Source organism: Perognathus longimembris, chromosome 2 (assembly GCF_023159225.1).
Source record: "Perognathus longimembris pacificus isolate PPM17 chromosome 2, ASM2315922v1, whole genome shotgun sequence".
Taxonomy (NCBI): Eukaryota; Metazoa; Chordata; class Mammalia; order Rodentia; family Heteromyidae; genus Perognathus; species Perognathus longimembris.
Window position 1 is genome coordinate 43,995,909 of NC_063162.1, and position 16,472 is coordinate 44,012,380.

The 16,472-nt window shown below is 41.2% G+C and overlaps 1 protein-coding gene across 1 annotated transcript in view; it reads right to left on the bottom strand.

Moving 5' to 3' along the window:
• Dna2 (DNA replication helicase/nuclease 2) overlaps positions 1-8,748 on the bottom strand; it is a 34,767-nt gene extending 26,019 nt beyond the window's left edge. Inside the window, exons 1-5 of the mRNA XM_048338887.1 lie at positions 8,557-8,748; positions 6,844-7,026; positions 4,913-5,096; positions 3,963-4,108; positions 2,520-2,651 (exon numbers count right to left, since the gene is read on the bottom strand). Of these exons, the coding sequence (XP_048194844.1) occupies positions 2,520-2,651; positions 3,963-4,108; positions 4,913-5,096; positions 6,844-7,026; positions 8,557-8,630 (719 nt within the window). The 5' untranslated portion in view covers positions 8,631-8,748. The remainder of the gene's footprint in view (positions 1-2,519; positions 2,652-3,962; positions 4,109-4,912; positions 5,097-6,843; positions 7,027-8,556) is intronic.
• Positions 8,749-16,472: the final 7,724 nt, after the last annotated feature.

The following is a 16,472-nucleotide window of genomic DNA, read 5'->3' on the forward strand; positions in this document are numbered from 1 at the left end:
TATACAAGGCAAGCTCTCTCGCCACTAGGCCATATCCCCAGCCCCTTCTTTGCCATTTTTATCTCTTCTCTTGTGAAGTCTCTCTTTAGCTCCTTTGCCCATTTCCTAATTGGTTTACTTGGCTTGGAGGGGCTTAGTTTTTTGAGTTCTCTGTAGATGATAGATATTAGGCCTTTGTCTGTTGCTGTGCTGGTAAAGATCCTTTCCCATATGGTTGGCTGTCTTTCTAGTTTGGTGGCTATGTCCTTAGCTGTGCAGAAACTTTTTATTTTGTAGTAGTCCCCATTTGTTCAGTTTCTCCCCTAACTGTTGTGCCCCTGGGACTGACTCTATTCAGGAATTTCCTTCCTGTGCCTATAAGTTCTAACGTTTCCTACTCTGTCCTTCAGTAGTTTCAAGGATTCAGGTCTGATGTTGAGGTCCTTGATCCATTTTGAGTTGATCTTGGTACATGGTGATAGGCTAGTGTCTACCTTGAGATTTCTGCATATGGCTGCCAAGTTTTCCCAGCACCAGTAGTTGAAGAGGCTCTGTTTATTCCATTGTATGTCTTTAGCTCCTTTGTCGAATATCAGCTGACTGTAAGAGTGCGGTTTTATTTCTAGATTTTCAATTCTAATCCATTGGTCTTCAGGTCTGTTTTTATACCAATACCAGGCTGTTTTTGTTATGATGGCTCTATAGTAGAGCTTGAAGTCTGGTATTGTGATACCTCCTGCACTGCTTTTTTTGCCTAGAATTGCTTTGGCTATTCTAGGTCTTTTGCTGTTCCATATGAATTTATGGGTTGCTTTCTCTATTTCAGTGAAGAATGTAGCTGGGATTTTGATGGGGATTGCATTGAACTTCCTATCAGGTTTCTGAGGCCCCACGAAGACTCCTCCTGCTCCCTCCCCAGCCTTACTCCACTCCACCATCACTCTGGCTCTCTAAGGTACTGTAAATAATGTACAAGATGCTAGCCACAGAGCCCACATCCCCTCTGCACACAGATGTGTGGCTCTCTATAATTCTTTCAAGTTCTGTTCAAATGCCATGATAGACATAATATGCCTACCTCCATTACTCTCCTTCCCTTATCCACTTGGTTTTACTGAATTTATCACCATCTAGCACTAGTTCACTTGTTCAGTGTACTTCATGAAGTAAGAGCTTTGGTTTCATTTTGGGTTTGCTATTATAATCCAAGTACCTAGCCAAGGACATGACTTGGCACATATTAAGGACTCAATAAATAGTTGCTGGATGGATAATTAAGAGAAGAAAAATATAGTATTTATAAATTTGTTTCTATTGCCATTCTTGAACTTTGAGAATGCTAAATGCTACCAGTGTTAACTAGCTAAGCACAGTACATGTACATGCACACAAATCCACATGACCATCGATATGTGCACAGTCCTGTGACAGGAGCACAGAGTTGCACAGGAAATGTTAACGGGATAATTTCAGGGAGCAACACTTGTAGCTCAGTAGTTGAGCACATGCACAGCATGAGCAAGGGCCCACACTCAATCTTCAACATCAAAAAGATTTAGGGTCACCTAGAAACATTTATAAATTGACTTTTATTTTCTTCAAATCTACATATAAAAAATCAGAATTCATAAAATGATAAAGAATATGTCAGAAGTTAACATGAAAATAAAGCCTTCTGTACTTTAGATTCTTTTTTGTCATGGACTGATACTAAGAACCATAATTCATAATAGAAAAAAAAAAGCTGGGAATGTGGCTTAGTGGTAGAGTGCTTGCCTAGCATGCATGAAGCCTTGGATTCAATTCCTCAGCACCACATAAACAGAAGTGGTGCTGTAGCTCAAGAGGTAGAGTGCTAGCGAGCCTTGAGCAAAAAGAAGCCAGGAACAGTGCTCAGTCCCTGAGTCCCCAGGACTGGCAAAAAAAAAAAAAAAAAAACAACCCAAAACCAAAAACAAAAAGGCTAATTGTAATACTTCAGCCTTTTTTGTTTGTCTTGCTGATACCAAGGGCTTGATCTCAGGACCTAGCACTGTAGCTCAGCTTTCTTACTCAGCCAGCAGTTGCCTGCTGGAGCCACGATTCTAGCTCAGCTTTCTGCAGGTAATATCAGACTTTTCTGCCATGATCATCAGATCTCAACCCCCTGAGTAGCTAGGATCACAGGCATTACCCACTGGTGTCTGACTCCTTTTTTTTTTTTTGGCTAGTCCTGAGGTTTGAACACAGGTAATGTCCCTGAGCCTCAAGGATAGTGCCCTACCACTTGAACCAAAGTGCCATTTCAGGTTTTTTTCTGAGTAGGTTAGTGGAGATAAGAGTCTCATGAACTTTCCCGCCCAGGCTGGCTTCAAACCACAATCCTCAGATCTCAGCCTCCTGAGTAGCTAGGATTACAGATGTGAGCCACCAGTACCAGGCTCATGTCTGGTTCTTTAAACTCAGTTGTTAAAAAGAAAACAAAACAAAACCTTTGTTCAACATCCAGAATGGGATATAGATAAAAAATATATAAACACTTAATAAAATATATTTCTTACAGAGAGAGCTGCATCTGCGGAGAGTCAGATGAAGTATCCTTATGCATGAAATCTCCAGCCCATTTTGAAAACGAAGGAAGATATTCCTCTACATCTTGCATTATTTCATCCTGCTTTAGATTTAAGCGGTACCTGCCAAAATAAAATATTAAATACAGAAAAATAAATATAAGGAAATAGAGGGTAACTCAAAAGGTAGAACACTAGCCTTGAGCAAAAACCTCAGGGACAGTGCTCTTAGGCCTTGAGTTCAAGACCCAGTAGTAAATAAATAAATGAATAAATAAGAGAAACAAATAAGGAAAAAATATATCTTAATAAGCAATCCAATTGTCCCCTGACTAAAGTGGATTAAAATGTGGTTACACATGTAAAAGAATACTGTTCAGCATTAAAAAAGGACAAAATGATAGAACATTTACTCAACATGTGTAAGAGTTTAGGTTTGAGCCCAGCATTCAAAAGAAAATGAGGGGACTGGGAATGTGGCTTAGAAGTAGAGTGCTTGCCTAGCATGCATGAAGCCCTGGGTTCAATTCCTCAGCACCACATAAATAGAAAAGGCCAGAAGTGACGCTGTGGCTCAAGTGGTAGAATGCTAGCCTGGAGCAAAAGAAGCTCAGGGATAGTGCTCAGACCCTTAGTTCAAGCCCCAGGACTGGCAAAAAAGAAAAAAAGAAAAAGAAATTCTAACACAAGCTACAACATTGATGAACCTTAAATCTCAGTGAAGTTACGTGCTACATGAACCATAATGTTAAGTGAAGTAAACTAGTCATAAAAGGACAAATACATGATTCCACTTCTATGAGTACCTCAAAAAACATAAAGATAGCTGCGTGCTAGCAGCTCATATCTGTAATCCTAGCTATCCAGGAAGCTGAGATCTATCTAAGTTTAGTGGTTTGAAACCAAACTGGGCAGGCAATTCCATGAAACTGTTATCTCCAATTATCAAGCAAAAAGCCAGATGAGGAGCTGTGGCTCAAGTGGCAGAGTATCAGCCTGGAGTAAAAAAGCTAAGGGAGAGCATAGGGGCCCTGAGTTTAAGCCCCCATATACTGGTATAGAAAAAGAAAAAAATAAGCATCATCATTTCCAGAATCTTTAAGTAACTTATTAGATTTTCAAATTGTTTCCAGCTGACTACACAATTTTTAGTAACTCATACTATTTCTAGAAAATGTTCAGTACACATTCTCTAAGGAATCTGCACCTAAGGAATTCCGCACCTGTGCAGAATATTTAGATATTGTTAGCCACAGAATTCCTGTTGTGTAATCTCAGGAACTCTTTACAGAGTTGCCACAGAGACACACAGCTTGCAGTCTGCTTTCTAGGGTACACTAACTTATCCTGAAAAGTCTAAGTCTAGAAACCTAAAAGCTAGGCAAGTAAGGTTGTTTACAAATTGTCCCTGCAGTTCTTCTCATGAGTACTTACATTTCCTTCAAATGTCTTACTTCCTGAATGGTTTGAAAAGCAATTTCTTGCAGTTTTGGGGGGGCAAAACTATCATTAATTGCCTTTTGAAATACTTCATGGAGGACTGTGCCAATCAGCATATGGCGAGTGGTTGAATTGGAGCCCTACAAAAATAAAGCATACAGCATTTTTTAAAATTTATTTATTAAATTTTGTTGACAAGGTGTTGTGCAAAAGGGGTACAGTTACATAATAGGGCAGTGTGTACATTTCTTGTGATATCTTACACCCTTGTTTTTCTTTCCCTTCCCTAGATCAGGTAGACATATATACAATATGCAGTGTACCAAAGACATATACAGCATTTTATTTTATAACACACACTGCATATTTTTCAACCATCATAGTCAAAATGCACTGATAACACAAATGACAAAATACTAATGCTTTACAATTACCAAAAGACACTGGTGCTCACTGGTGCCTGCAATCCTAGCTACTCAGACAGCTGACACCTAGAGGACAGAAATTTGGAGCTAGCCTAGGCAGAGAGGTACAAAAGACCCATGTTCAAGTAAGCAGCAAAAAGCCAGAAGTGGGCCAGATGCCAGTGGGTAAGATCTGAGGGTCATCCATTCGAAGCCAGCCCAGACAGGAAAGTCTGTGAGATTCTTACCTACCATTAACCACCAAAAAGCCAGACGTGGAACTGTGACTCAAGTGGCACAGTGCCAGCCTTGAGGGAAAAAAAAGAAAAAGCTCAAGGACAGTGCTCAAATCCTGCATTCAAGCCCCAGGACCGGTACAAAAAAAAAAAAAGAGGCTAAGGATGTTGCACAGTGGTAGAGTATGTACCTCACATATGAGAGATCCTAGTTTCAATCCCCAGCACAGAAGAAAAAAAAGGCAGAGTGTGCCTCTATAAACTTTAAGTTCCTATATTAACATTGGATGTTAATATTACTTACCCTAAAAGTTTCACTCAAGACAGCTCTTCTCATACATCGAATACTACTGGCTAAACTTGTGCCAGAAATCAGCATGTCTGGATATAGAATCAAATATCCAAAATCATCATCTATTATCCAAGTATCAGATGCACAGTCTCCCTCCAAATGAATGATATCCCCTGGCTCTACTGATACAGAACACCTGAAAATAGAGCAAATTTAAAGAACAAAGCATAATTTATGTTCCCACATTTAAACATGAGGAAGGCTTTAAAAGTAAGTTATTGCAAAGCAAAAAAGCCAGCTCAAGGATCTGAGTCAAACCTCAGTACTGGGGGAGAAGAAAAGTATTTTATCTGGGGCTGGGAATGTGGCTTAGTGGTAGAGTGCTTGTCTCGCATGCATGAAGCCCTAGGTTTAGTTCCTCAGCACCACATACATAGAAAAAGCCAGAAGTGGCACTGTGGCTCAAGTGGTAGAGTGCTAGCCTTGAGCAAAAAGAAGCCAGGAACAGTGCTCAGGCCAAGTTCAAGCCCCTGGACTGGCAAAAAAAAAAGGGGGGGACGGGACATTTTATCTGAAGAAGAAATCAATGTCTCTAAATTTCTGGATCTTTTTAAAAAATAAAACACCAGCTGGAAGGCTGGTGGCTCACGTCTATAATCCTAGCTACTCAGGAGGCTGAAATCTGAGGGTTGAGCTTCAAAGCCAGCCAGAGCAGAAAAATCCATGAGACTGTTATCTCCAATTAATTATAATTACAAAAAAAAAAAGCCAGAAGTGGAGCTGTGGCTCAAATGTTAAGAGTGCTAGCCTTGAGCAAAAAAAAGCTCAGAGACAGCACCCAAGCCCGGAGTTCAAGCTCTAGTAGTAGGACACATACACAAACACAAAAGAAACACTAGTTTGCAATCATCTGAATCCTTTCTATATGAAACACACCTTCAGATAACTCAAGGGTTTGCTGTAAGGTCTGGAAAGGAAACTGCTTCATGTCAGTAACATTAATCAAAAAAGTCACCAAGCTTTACTAGTATCATATATAGATTCAACTGGGCATTGAGTTGTTTTATTGGTTAAGTCTCTCATTCTTAAGACTTAATGAACATCTACAGCTTTTCTAAGCCTTGATCAATGAAGACAAACCCAGTCTAACAAATATGACATCTATTTAGTTCAAACTAATTCACAGCCTAGACAAGGAAGCAAAGTTAGTGCAAATAGTGCAAATATCACAAAATCTAAAACAAAAATCCAAAACATTTCTGATCCCAAGCATTTGAGATAAAAGATGCTCGATCTATATATGATTTTTCAAATGACAATAAAAATCTTTTTTTTTTTTTTTTGGCCAGTTCTGGGCCTTAGACTCAGGGCCTGAGCACTGTCCCTGGCTTCTTTTTGCTCAAGGCTAGCACTCTGCCACTTGAGCCACAGCGCCACTTCTGGCCATTTTCTATATATGTGGTGCTGGGGAATCAAACCCAGGGCTTCATGTATACGAGGCAAGCACTCTTGCCACTAGGCCATATTCCCAGCCCGACAATAAAAATCTTAAGAAAAAAGAAACATCAATGTTTAGGAACAATAGGCTTGAGATGCTGAGTAATGGCCATAGAAATGGAGCTGTGGCTCAAAGTAGTAGAGCACTAGCCTTGAGCAAAAGAGCTCAGGGACAGTACCCAGGCCCTGAGTTCAAGCCTGATGACCAAAAAAAAAAAAAAGTTGGGTGATGGCCACAAGTTTCATGTAGTCAGCCAGGTTCATGTAAACAATTGGATTATAGCAACATCCATAAAAGCCATCTGATGTGTTTCAAGATGGCACCCTGGAAGTGGAGGTATAGCTGAGTGAAATAGTACTTGCCTCAAACACACAAAGCTTTGGGTTCAACACCAAGCACCACACATGCACAAGATGGTTTCAGTAATGGAGTCACACAAACTCACCAGTCATTCCTAAGGATACACTTTTCTCTGTGTTCCAGTGATGGGGAAGCAGTGATGATTAGGTGCTTTTCATAGTTCCCTCCTCCTTTCTGTACAAGATCCACTGCTAACACCAGGTATCGGTTGTCTATTCCTTTGGTCAGAATCATTTTAGGAAAGGACAATTCCACCTTGTTTTGAAATCTAAAGCATATACACACAAAACTACTTTAGCACAGCCATGAAGTAAGAAACCACTCATTTTCTTCTGAAAAGCTCATCATGGTGACCTTTAGCCAAAATAAATAAAACTAAGCAAAGATATAGTGGAAATTTTTCCATTAAACAAAACTTAGTCAGTGGCTTCATGTATACTTTACCACTAGGCCATATTCCCAGCCCCAAGTGGCTCACACTTGTAATCCTATCTACTCAAGAGGAAAAAGATTAAAAGCCAGTCCGGGCAGAAATTTGTGATGCTCCTTTTCCAATTAACAAAACATCAGGGGCTGGGGATATGGCCTAGTGGCAAGAGTGCTTGCCTCCTATACATGAGGCCCTGGGTTCAATTCCCCAGCACCACATATGCAGAAAATGGCCAGAAGTGGTGCTGTGGCTCAAGTGGCAGAGTGCTAGCCTTGAGCAAGAAGAAGCCAGGGACAGTGCTCAGGCCCTGAGACCAAGCCCCAGGACTGCCAAAAAAAAAAAAAAAAAAAAAAAAAATCAGCCTAGAGGCATGGCTCAAGTCAAGAGCAGGAAAGCCAAGTAAGAGCAAGAAGTTCTGAGTGAAAGCCCTGGCACCAGCACAAAAACAAAACTATGTTTTATCCTCAATACTGCAAATTTAAAACAACAAAAACCCTCTTGTACTAGTGATATAGTTCAGTTGTACAATTGTCCAGCACGTGTGAGGTCCTGCCCACATATCCAAACAAACCAAACATGTCTGGGTAGAACTATCACAATAACCCTCCCCCCTTGTATAGCTCTGGGTAGAACTATCACAATAACCCTCCCCCCTTGTATAGCTAATTAAATAAACAAAAAAACGCCTTTGGACTACTATGTCTCTCCTACTGGACTTACTGAATGACCAATTGAAAAACCCAGACATTCCTTCTCCAATTATAACTTCGAAAACCTTTCACATTACTTCATAGTTATGTGTAACCAGCCTGTACATTTTATTATTCTGTAATCATTTTACTGAATTCCCCCAGCTGGCCTGATACCATAAATTTCCTAAAGTCTACTACTGTGATGCCTTAGGGGATCTCCAAGGGTAATGGCTGTAATTGCACTTGGGAGACTGAGGCAGGAGGATCGCGAGTCCAAGGCCAGCTGGGTTACCTAGCAAGACCTTGTCTCAAACAGCGACCAAGCTGATATTGTTACTCCCAAACCCCCAAACCCACGCGGCCCCTGAAGCGTTCTCCCTGGGCCTAGTTCTTCCAATTAAACACGGAAAAGCATCCAACGCTTGTGATTCCCTAGGAAAACAGGAGCCCAGGCCCTCCTAAATCCTGGCAAGAGCCAAAAATCAAGGGAAAGACTGAACCGTGGGGCAAGAGTCGCCTCGCTCCGGACGAGAGGGACCCCCAAAGAAAACCCTGTCCCGGACTCCGGAGGCTGTCCAGGGGCCCCGGGGCCCAGCCCGGGCTGAAGTGCGGACTTTCCCGTCCCTTCCATTCAAATCTCCCGCGGGTTCCCCACTCCGGGTCCCGCTCCGCTCACTGGTCGGTCGGCGGTGCAGGCTCCTCCCCGAAATTCTTCTCCATCCACAGCTCCAGTTCGTCCAGCTGTTCCATGCCGGGCTTGGGAATGGCAACCTGTCTCCCACCCAAGTCAGGTCCAGAGAACCAGGCCGGCAGAGGCTAAAACGCCAAGTGCAGGGAAAAAGCAGGAGCCCGCGCAACACCGCGGCGCCTGCGCAGACCCTCCGTGGTCCCACGTGACCGGCGCCGGCCCGCCCCTCCGGCACCCAGCCAATCACCTGCAACTCATCGCCCGGACCGCCCTGGCCCCGCAGTCGCTTGGCTGGGTCGCCTGCCTGTAGCTGGAAGGTAAGTTTTCCTGTCTGGCGGGTGTTTAATTGTCCCTCCTCTCTCTTCTGACACCTCAACCCATGCCTAGCACATGTTTTCACTCTAAAAACTGTTTGCAGATGCTTCAAATTAGGTGACCCCGTTGGCTTTGGGAATCTTGAATTTCCTGGACCACATCCTTTCCTTTTTATTTTTTAAATGAAAAACAAAAATTTAAACTGTCAGCTGGAAACCCCATCGCATCACAAGTATATCTACAACACTAGCAGCACCCGCCTTCAACCTCTTTGGAGACTTTTAACTATTTTTTTTGTCTTTGTTAATACTAAGGATCGAACTCAGGATGTTACACTTGCTAGGCAAGTGCTTTGCCATTGAGCTACATACCAGCTCTTTCCACACTTCATCTTGCTGTCTCTGTCTAAGTACATATCTATCTATCCATCCATCCATCCATCCGTCCATCCGTCTATCTATTCATGCCAGTCCTATGACTTGAACCAGGGCCTGGGCGCTGTCCCTCAGCTTTTGTGCTAAAGACTGACACTCTACCACTTGCACCACAGCTCCACTTCCAGCTTTTTGGTGGTTAATTGGAAATAAGAGTATCATGGACTTTCCTAATATTTTTTTTTTGACACAAGGTCTCATTGTGTAGTTCAAACTGGCCTGAAACTGGAGAGTTTCCTGTTTCAGGCTCCTCAGTGCTAGGATTACAGGTGTGAGCCACCTGTAATCTACACCACTAGTGCATACTTTTTAAAATGTAGTTTCCTTGTGTATGTAAAGTAATGGATTTATGCTTTGATAAATGTAAGCATTATTGTGTATCTAAAACCAAACAATTGCCAAACAAACATAAAAAGGTCTAGGATAGACCTAACAGAGGATCGCAGTAGCTCAACAGCTATGTGTGCATATGATTGTATAAGATGAGGCTGAGTGGGGTGAACTACAAGAGAGGGAAACAGGAGAGTTTTATTGTTGTCGTTACATTTAATGTACTAGGTGAATTTCCTTTGGCGTACCACATGTGGTTTCTGTATATGATTTTGGTACACTGGATATTGTATATATGTTTACCTGAACTAGGGTAGGGAAAGAAAAATGAGGGAGGGAAAGGCATTGCTTCATTCTACAGATTCCTGCAAATGTGGCCTTATGTCTGTTTCTCCACCCCATTGGTTGCTTTTCCTTTACTGGCAAGGCTTCCTTCACATTGGCAGTTCCTATGTGAAGTCAAGCTTTTTCCTGTTTCAGGGGTTTTGTATATGCTTTTCTCTCCCTGTGACCCATTATTCCTCTGTAATTCTTTGTATGATTGGTTCCTTTCTATCTTCCACACCTTAACTTAGGATATTACATAGCATATCAAGAAAACACTTTCTTGGACTTTCTGAAATAGCTCCCTTGCTTACTTGCTTCCACATAAGCAGTTTCCAAGAATATTCCTATAATCAATTATGAATTGACTTGTGTTCATTGACATGGCATGAGGCAGGTTGCTTTATTCAAATGTATTGGCATATTAGAATTTTATTTCAACAAGATGCTGCTGTGTTAAGCTCTAGACTGATACTAGTTGAGTTGTAACTCTAGATTCATTGCTTACCATTTAACCTCCCTGAACCCCAGCAACTCCATATGTAAAAAAAGGAATATTAGGGCTGGGGATATGGCCTAGTGGCAAGAGTGCTTGCCTCGTATACATGAGGCCCTGGGTTCGATTCCCCAGCACCACATATACAGAAAACGGCCAGAAGTGGCGCTGTGGCTCAAGTGGCAGAGTGCTAGCCTTGAGCAAAAGGAAGCCAGGGACAGTGCTCAGGCCCTGAGTCCAAGGCCCAGGACTGGCCAAAAAAAAAAAAAAAGGAATATTAAACAGCAGGTATCTCATAGTATTATTGTAAGAATTGAGTTAAGGTATCAAAAATATTTAAAACAGGGATGGTGCTGGTGGCTAGCTACTCAGGAGGTTGAGACCTGCCAATCATGATTCAAAGCCAGCCTGGGCAGGAAATTCCATGAGACTCTTATCTCCAATAAACTACTCAAAAAAGCCAGAAGTGATGCTGTGGCTCAAGTGGTAAAGAGCTCACCTTGAGCAAAAGAAGCTTAGGCCCAGGCCCAGAGTTCAAGCCCCAGGACAGAGCGGGGCAGGGGAGACAAACACAAGAAGCACTGTGGCTCAAAGTGGTACAGTGTTAGTCTAAAGCAAAGGAACTCAGGGACAGCACCAGACCCTGAGTTCAAGCTTATGGTCAACAAACAGAAAACAATTTATAACAATACATTGCACATGGGCTGGGAATATGGCCTAGTGGTAAAGTGCTGGCCTTGTATACGTGAAGCCCTGGGTTCAATTCCTCAGTACCATATAAACAGAAAAAGCCGGAAGTGGCATTGTGGCTCAAATGGTAGAGTGCTAGCCTTGAGCAAAAAGAAGCCAGGGACAGTGCTCAGGCCCTGAGTTCAAGCCCCAGAACTGGCAAAAAAAAAAATACATTGCATATAATAAATCCTCAGAAAATTCATGCCTGTTTCTATTTATCACTAATTTCTCAGTGTCTGTTATTCAAAGAAAGGACTTGATCTGAGTAAAGGGCTGCTAAATAAGTAGTCAGGTATTATTGTAAGCCTCTAATATCTTCGCTATTTGTCACTCATACTGGCAAATTTTCAGCAAGGTATTTGTGTGAAACAACCGAAAAGATCTTAATCCTAAACTGTTATTTTCTTGAACAATGTTTACTTTATCCTCACTGGCAGTTAACATCTCCAGAATGAGGACTGAGCCTTTCTTCTTGAGGCAGGTGCTCCCATTCCCAAGCCTGTGTTGTGTTTGGTATAACACCCTGTGCTGAGGAGGAAGCATGGAAGCATGGCTCTGCCTTTGGAAAAACGAGTTGGGGGTTAGAGGTGAAGGGCACAGGTATGCAGACAGTTATCATAACATGTGGTACATAACTCTGTTACAGACATACTCAGTGTTAGATGCTTCTGAGCAACCAAATGAGAATATAAGCTGACACAATTCATAGTACACAATATGCTCACATAAATGGTGGAGAATGGAGAAAGATTATATGTACCCAGTAATCTCTCCACCTCGATGCAGGCAACTACTGACAGCAACAGATGGAACCTTACTCATCAATCTCTAGACTAGACCACTGTCCCTGGAGAGCTGGACAAGAGCAATGGAAATCAAATCACAAACACAAATGTCAATCTTCAAATGGAAGATAGCCTATGAGTTAGCTATATGAAATAAATTAGAGATAGTCATTATTATTTTTATTTTTTCCATTCTGAATCCTTGAGTATTTGTGTTTCAATAATGTAAACAGTTGAAGAAACCAGTCAGGCAGGCCTGGTGACATGCTATAATTCAAGCACTGGGGAGGCTGAGGCAGGAGATTCATGATGAGGCCAGCTTAGGCTCCATAATGAAATCAAGGCCACCCTGGACTATATGACAAGGATTTACCTTAAAAATAAATAAATAAGCTGGGTGCCAGTGCTCCTGCCTGTAACCATAGTTACAGATAGTTAAGATAAGTTAGCTACAGAGAGTTAAGATCTGAGGATCATGGTCCAAAGCCAGCCAAAGCACGAAGGACTGTGAGACTCTTTCCTCCAATTAAATGCCAAAAAAGCTGGAAGTGGGGCTGTGGCTCAAGTGGTAGAGTGCTGTTCTTGAGCACAAAAAGGCTAGGGACAGTGGCCCAGGCCCTGAGTTCAAGTCTCAGGACTGGCACTAAATAAACAAATAACAGCATCATAACAAGGATAAAAATTGATTTTAATATCCAATGAATTCTATAACATAGAATGCAAATTTTTACTTTAAAAATATTTGCTATTCCCCTTTATTGATAACAGAAGTGAGATACTTATTTTAAATATTTAAATTATCTTAAGATTTAATGCTTATAGTCAGCTACAGTGTGGTCCAGAAATGAAAATATACAAAATAGTTTTAGAAACACATGTATTTCTACTTGCTGGAACACTTACAAAATCATACAAAGATACATATTTCTTTTTAAAACAAAGACTTTGAAAATGAAACCAGCTCATAATTTTTACCAAGATATGACAAAAATCTTTTATGCAAAACAAAAATTGATACAGAAATACTACTTGCAATTTCGTTTTCTAATGTCTTAAAAATCATATCAGAAACTGGGCACTGGTGCTTCACACCTATAATCCTAGCTACCTAGGAGGCTGAGATCTGAGGATCATGGTTCAAAACCAGTCTGGGCAGTAAAGTCCAACAGACTCTTGTATCCAATTAACCACCAGAAAACTGGACATAGAACTGTGGCTCAAAGTGGTATAGCACTAGCCTTGAGCATAAAAGCTCAGGGACAGTACCTAGCCTCTGCGTTCAAGCCCCACAAATGAAAAAAAAAAAAAAATCACATCAGAGGTGGTTCACCAGTAGTGCATGTCTGTAATCCTAGATACTCAGAAGGCTGTGATCTAAGGATAGGCATTAGAAGCCAGCCCAGGCAGGAAATTCTATGAGACTCTTATCTCCAATAAATCACTAGAAAGACAAAGGTAGAGCTGTGACTCAGTTGGTAGAGCACCAGCCTTAGTCAAATATAGCTTAGAGACAGCATCCTGGCCCTGAGTTCAAGCCCTAGGACCCACATATACACACACACAAACAAATTCACATCAATTCTATAAAATCTTTTTTGTTGCTGATGTTGAGGGTTTTGGGGGTTTGTTTTGTTTGTTTTTTGCTTGCTTTTTGTTATTTGCCAGCTCTGGGAGTTTAAGTACAGGGGCTCATGCTCTCACTTAGATTTTTTGTTCAGGACTAGGAATGTGGCTTAGTGGTAGAGTGCTTGCCAACCATGCATGAAGCCCTGGGTTCAATTCCTCAGCACCACATAAATAAAAAAAGCCAGAAGTGGCACTGTGGCTCAAGAGGTAGAGAGTGCTAGCCTTGAGTATAAGGAAGCCAGGGACAGTGCTCAGGCCCTGAGTCTCAAGCCCCAGCACTGGCAAAAAAACAAAACATTTTTTTTTGTTCAAAGCTGGTGGCTTAACCACTCAAGCCATACCTCCAAATCTGGTTGCTGGTTAATTGTAAATAAAACATAGAATCCTCAGATTTTTCTGCTGGGCTAGCTTCAAACCTTTGTCCTCAGATCTCATACTTCTGAGCAGCTAGGATTACAGGTACCTGGCCTAAACCACTATTTTTTTTTAATTTATTTATTTATTATCAGTCATGGGGCTTGAACTCTGGGCTTGGGCGCTGTCCCTGAGCTCAAGGCTAGCAGTCTACCACTTGAGCTACAGTGCCACTTCTGGTTTTCTGGTAGGTAATTGGAGATAAGAGTCTTACAGACTTTCCTGCCTAGGCTGGCTTTGAACAGTGATCCTCAGATCTCAATCTCCTGAGTGGCTAGGATTCCAGGCATGAGTCACCGGCTTCTGGCCTAAACCACTATTTCTAAAGATAGGACTGTAATTTTCTACTTCCTAGTTTGGTCAGGCTTACAATAAAATCTAAAATATCCTTTAAGCAGAAAGCAATGGAAGGGTGACAACTGTTCAAAAAGAATTGTACTCATTACTTGACTTATAAAATGATAACCAATCTGTACAACACCTTCATAATAACAATAAAATTATATCTTAAAAAGCCCCCTAAACACAATAATTAGATCTGAATCTTAAGTAGTTTTCTCATACAAGGCTAACAAATCATATTTTTATTTTTACTTGTTTATAGTATATAAAATTACATGGAAGAACTTTTCATATCACAACATAATTCCTCAGAAACATTCTTTGATACTCAAATATACATCAACTGATATTTCATAGTCCACTTAAATTTTCTATACCAAATCATTTAACGAAACATGCCTACAGTGTAACTTTTTAAGAACAATGCTATTAAATATTTGTTATTACTGTCTTTGGGAAATTCACACTGACCTTTAATAACACACTTAAATCACTCACACTACCTGGCTAATAACATGGAGCAAAACCTGATACTTCTTTACTTTTTCAATCTGTACTTTTTAAATGCATTGTTTTAACAAAAAATGAAAAGGGTTTGGGGGTATAGCTCAGCACACTGTACAGTGCTTGAAGATGCTAGTATCAGATCCTAGGTTCAATCCCCACCATGGTAACAATTTGAAATAAAAACTTTAGAAATGAAGGAAAAATTGCTTTTTCTTATATCCAATGGAACAGAAATATGAGACCAAAAAAAAAAAAAAAGAAAGAAAACTTGGTTGGGAAGGTGGCTCAGTGGTAGAGTACTTGCCTAGCATGCTTGAAGCCCTGGGTTCAATTCCCCAGCACCACATATACAGAAAATGGCCAGAAGTGGCACTGTGGCTCAAGTGGTAGAGTGCTAGCCTTGAGCAAAAAGAAGCCAGGGACAGTGCTCAGGCCCTGCGTCTATGCCCCAGGACTGGCAAAAAAAAAAAAAAAGAAAAGAAAAAGAAAAGGCCAGAAGTGGAACTGTGGCTCAAGTGGTAGAGCACTAGCCTTAAGCAAAAGAGGCTCAGGGACAGTACCCAGACCCTGAGTTCAAACCCCAGGGCTGGCAAATTAAAAAAAGTAATACTTCCGTGCTGGATGTTTCATAGAACTTAAAAATTCAGTTCCCATCATTTTGCTGCAGTGTAAGCCAGGATTCTGTTAATAATACTAAACTGAGACTCGAGGCTACTAATGACATTCAGAGGTTGACCACTTGCCTAGCATAAGCAAGGCCCTGGATTTAATCCCCCCAATGCATCATACACACACACACACACACACACACACACACACACACACACACACAAACACACAAATACTTGAACCATTGAAAAATTATAATTTTAAGGGCTGAGGATTCACTGGCAGAGTATGTGCTTAGCATGCATTAAGTTCTATGATGGATCTCTGGCATATACTGGGAAAAAAAGAAAAACACAGGCGCCAGTGGCTTATGCCTGTAATCCTAGCTGAGAATCCCAGGATCACTGTTCAAAGCTAGCCTGGTCAGAAAAGTCCATGAGATTCTTATGTTCAGTTAACCAGCAAAAAGCTTTAAGTACACCAGGCATCAGTGGCTCCTACTCTTATCTCTAATTAACCACCAGAAAACTGAAAGTGGCATTGTGTTCAAAGTGGTAGCGTACTATCCTTGAGCTAAAGAGCTCAGGGATAATGCCCAGGCCCAGAGTTCAAACCCACAACCAACAAAGAGAGAGAGAGAAAATCAAACTGAATTACAGACTGCAGATGTAACTCAGGAGTGCATTGTGTGATTTACTTAGCATGTATGTGTAAGGGCCTTGATTCAATCTTTATCACCACCCATCTCTCCAAAAATCATTACAATCAAAAGCTTGGAAAAATATGATAAAGCTTATAGCAACTCTTTTTTTAAGTCATAGTTTAATTTTATTTTTTGTTCATGTGGTGTCAAGAAATGACACCTAGGGCCTGTACATGCTCAGCAAGCACTGTACCACTACGCCACATTCCCAGCCCTAAAAGCAATCTCTTGAAACTTGTTATAAAATACCTTCTGCTTCTAAATAATACTTTAAGAGAGCTTCAAGT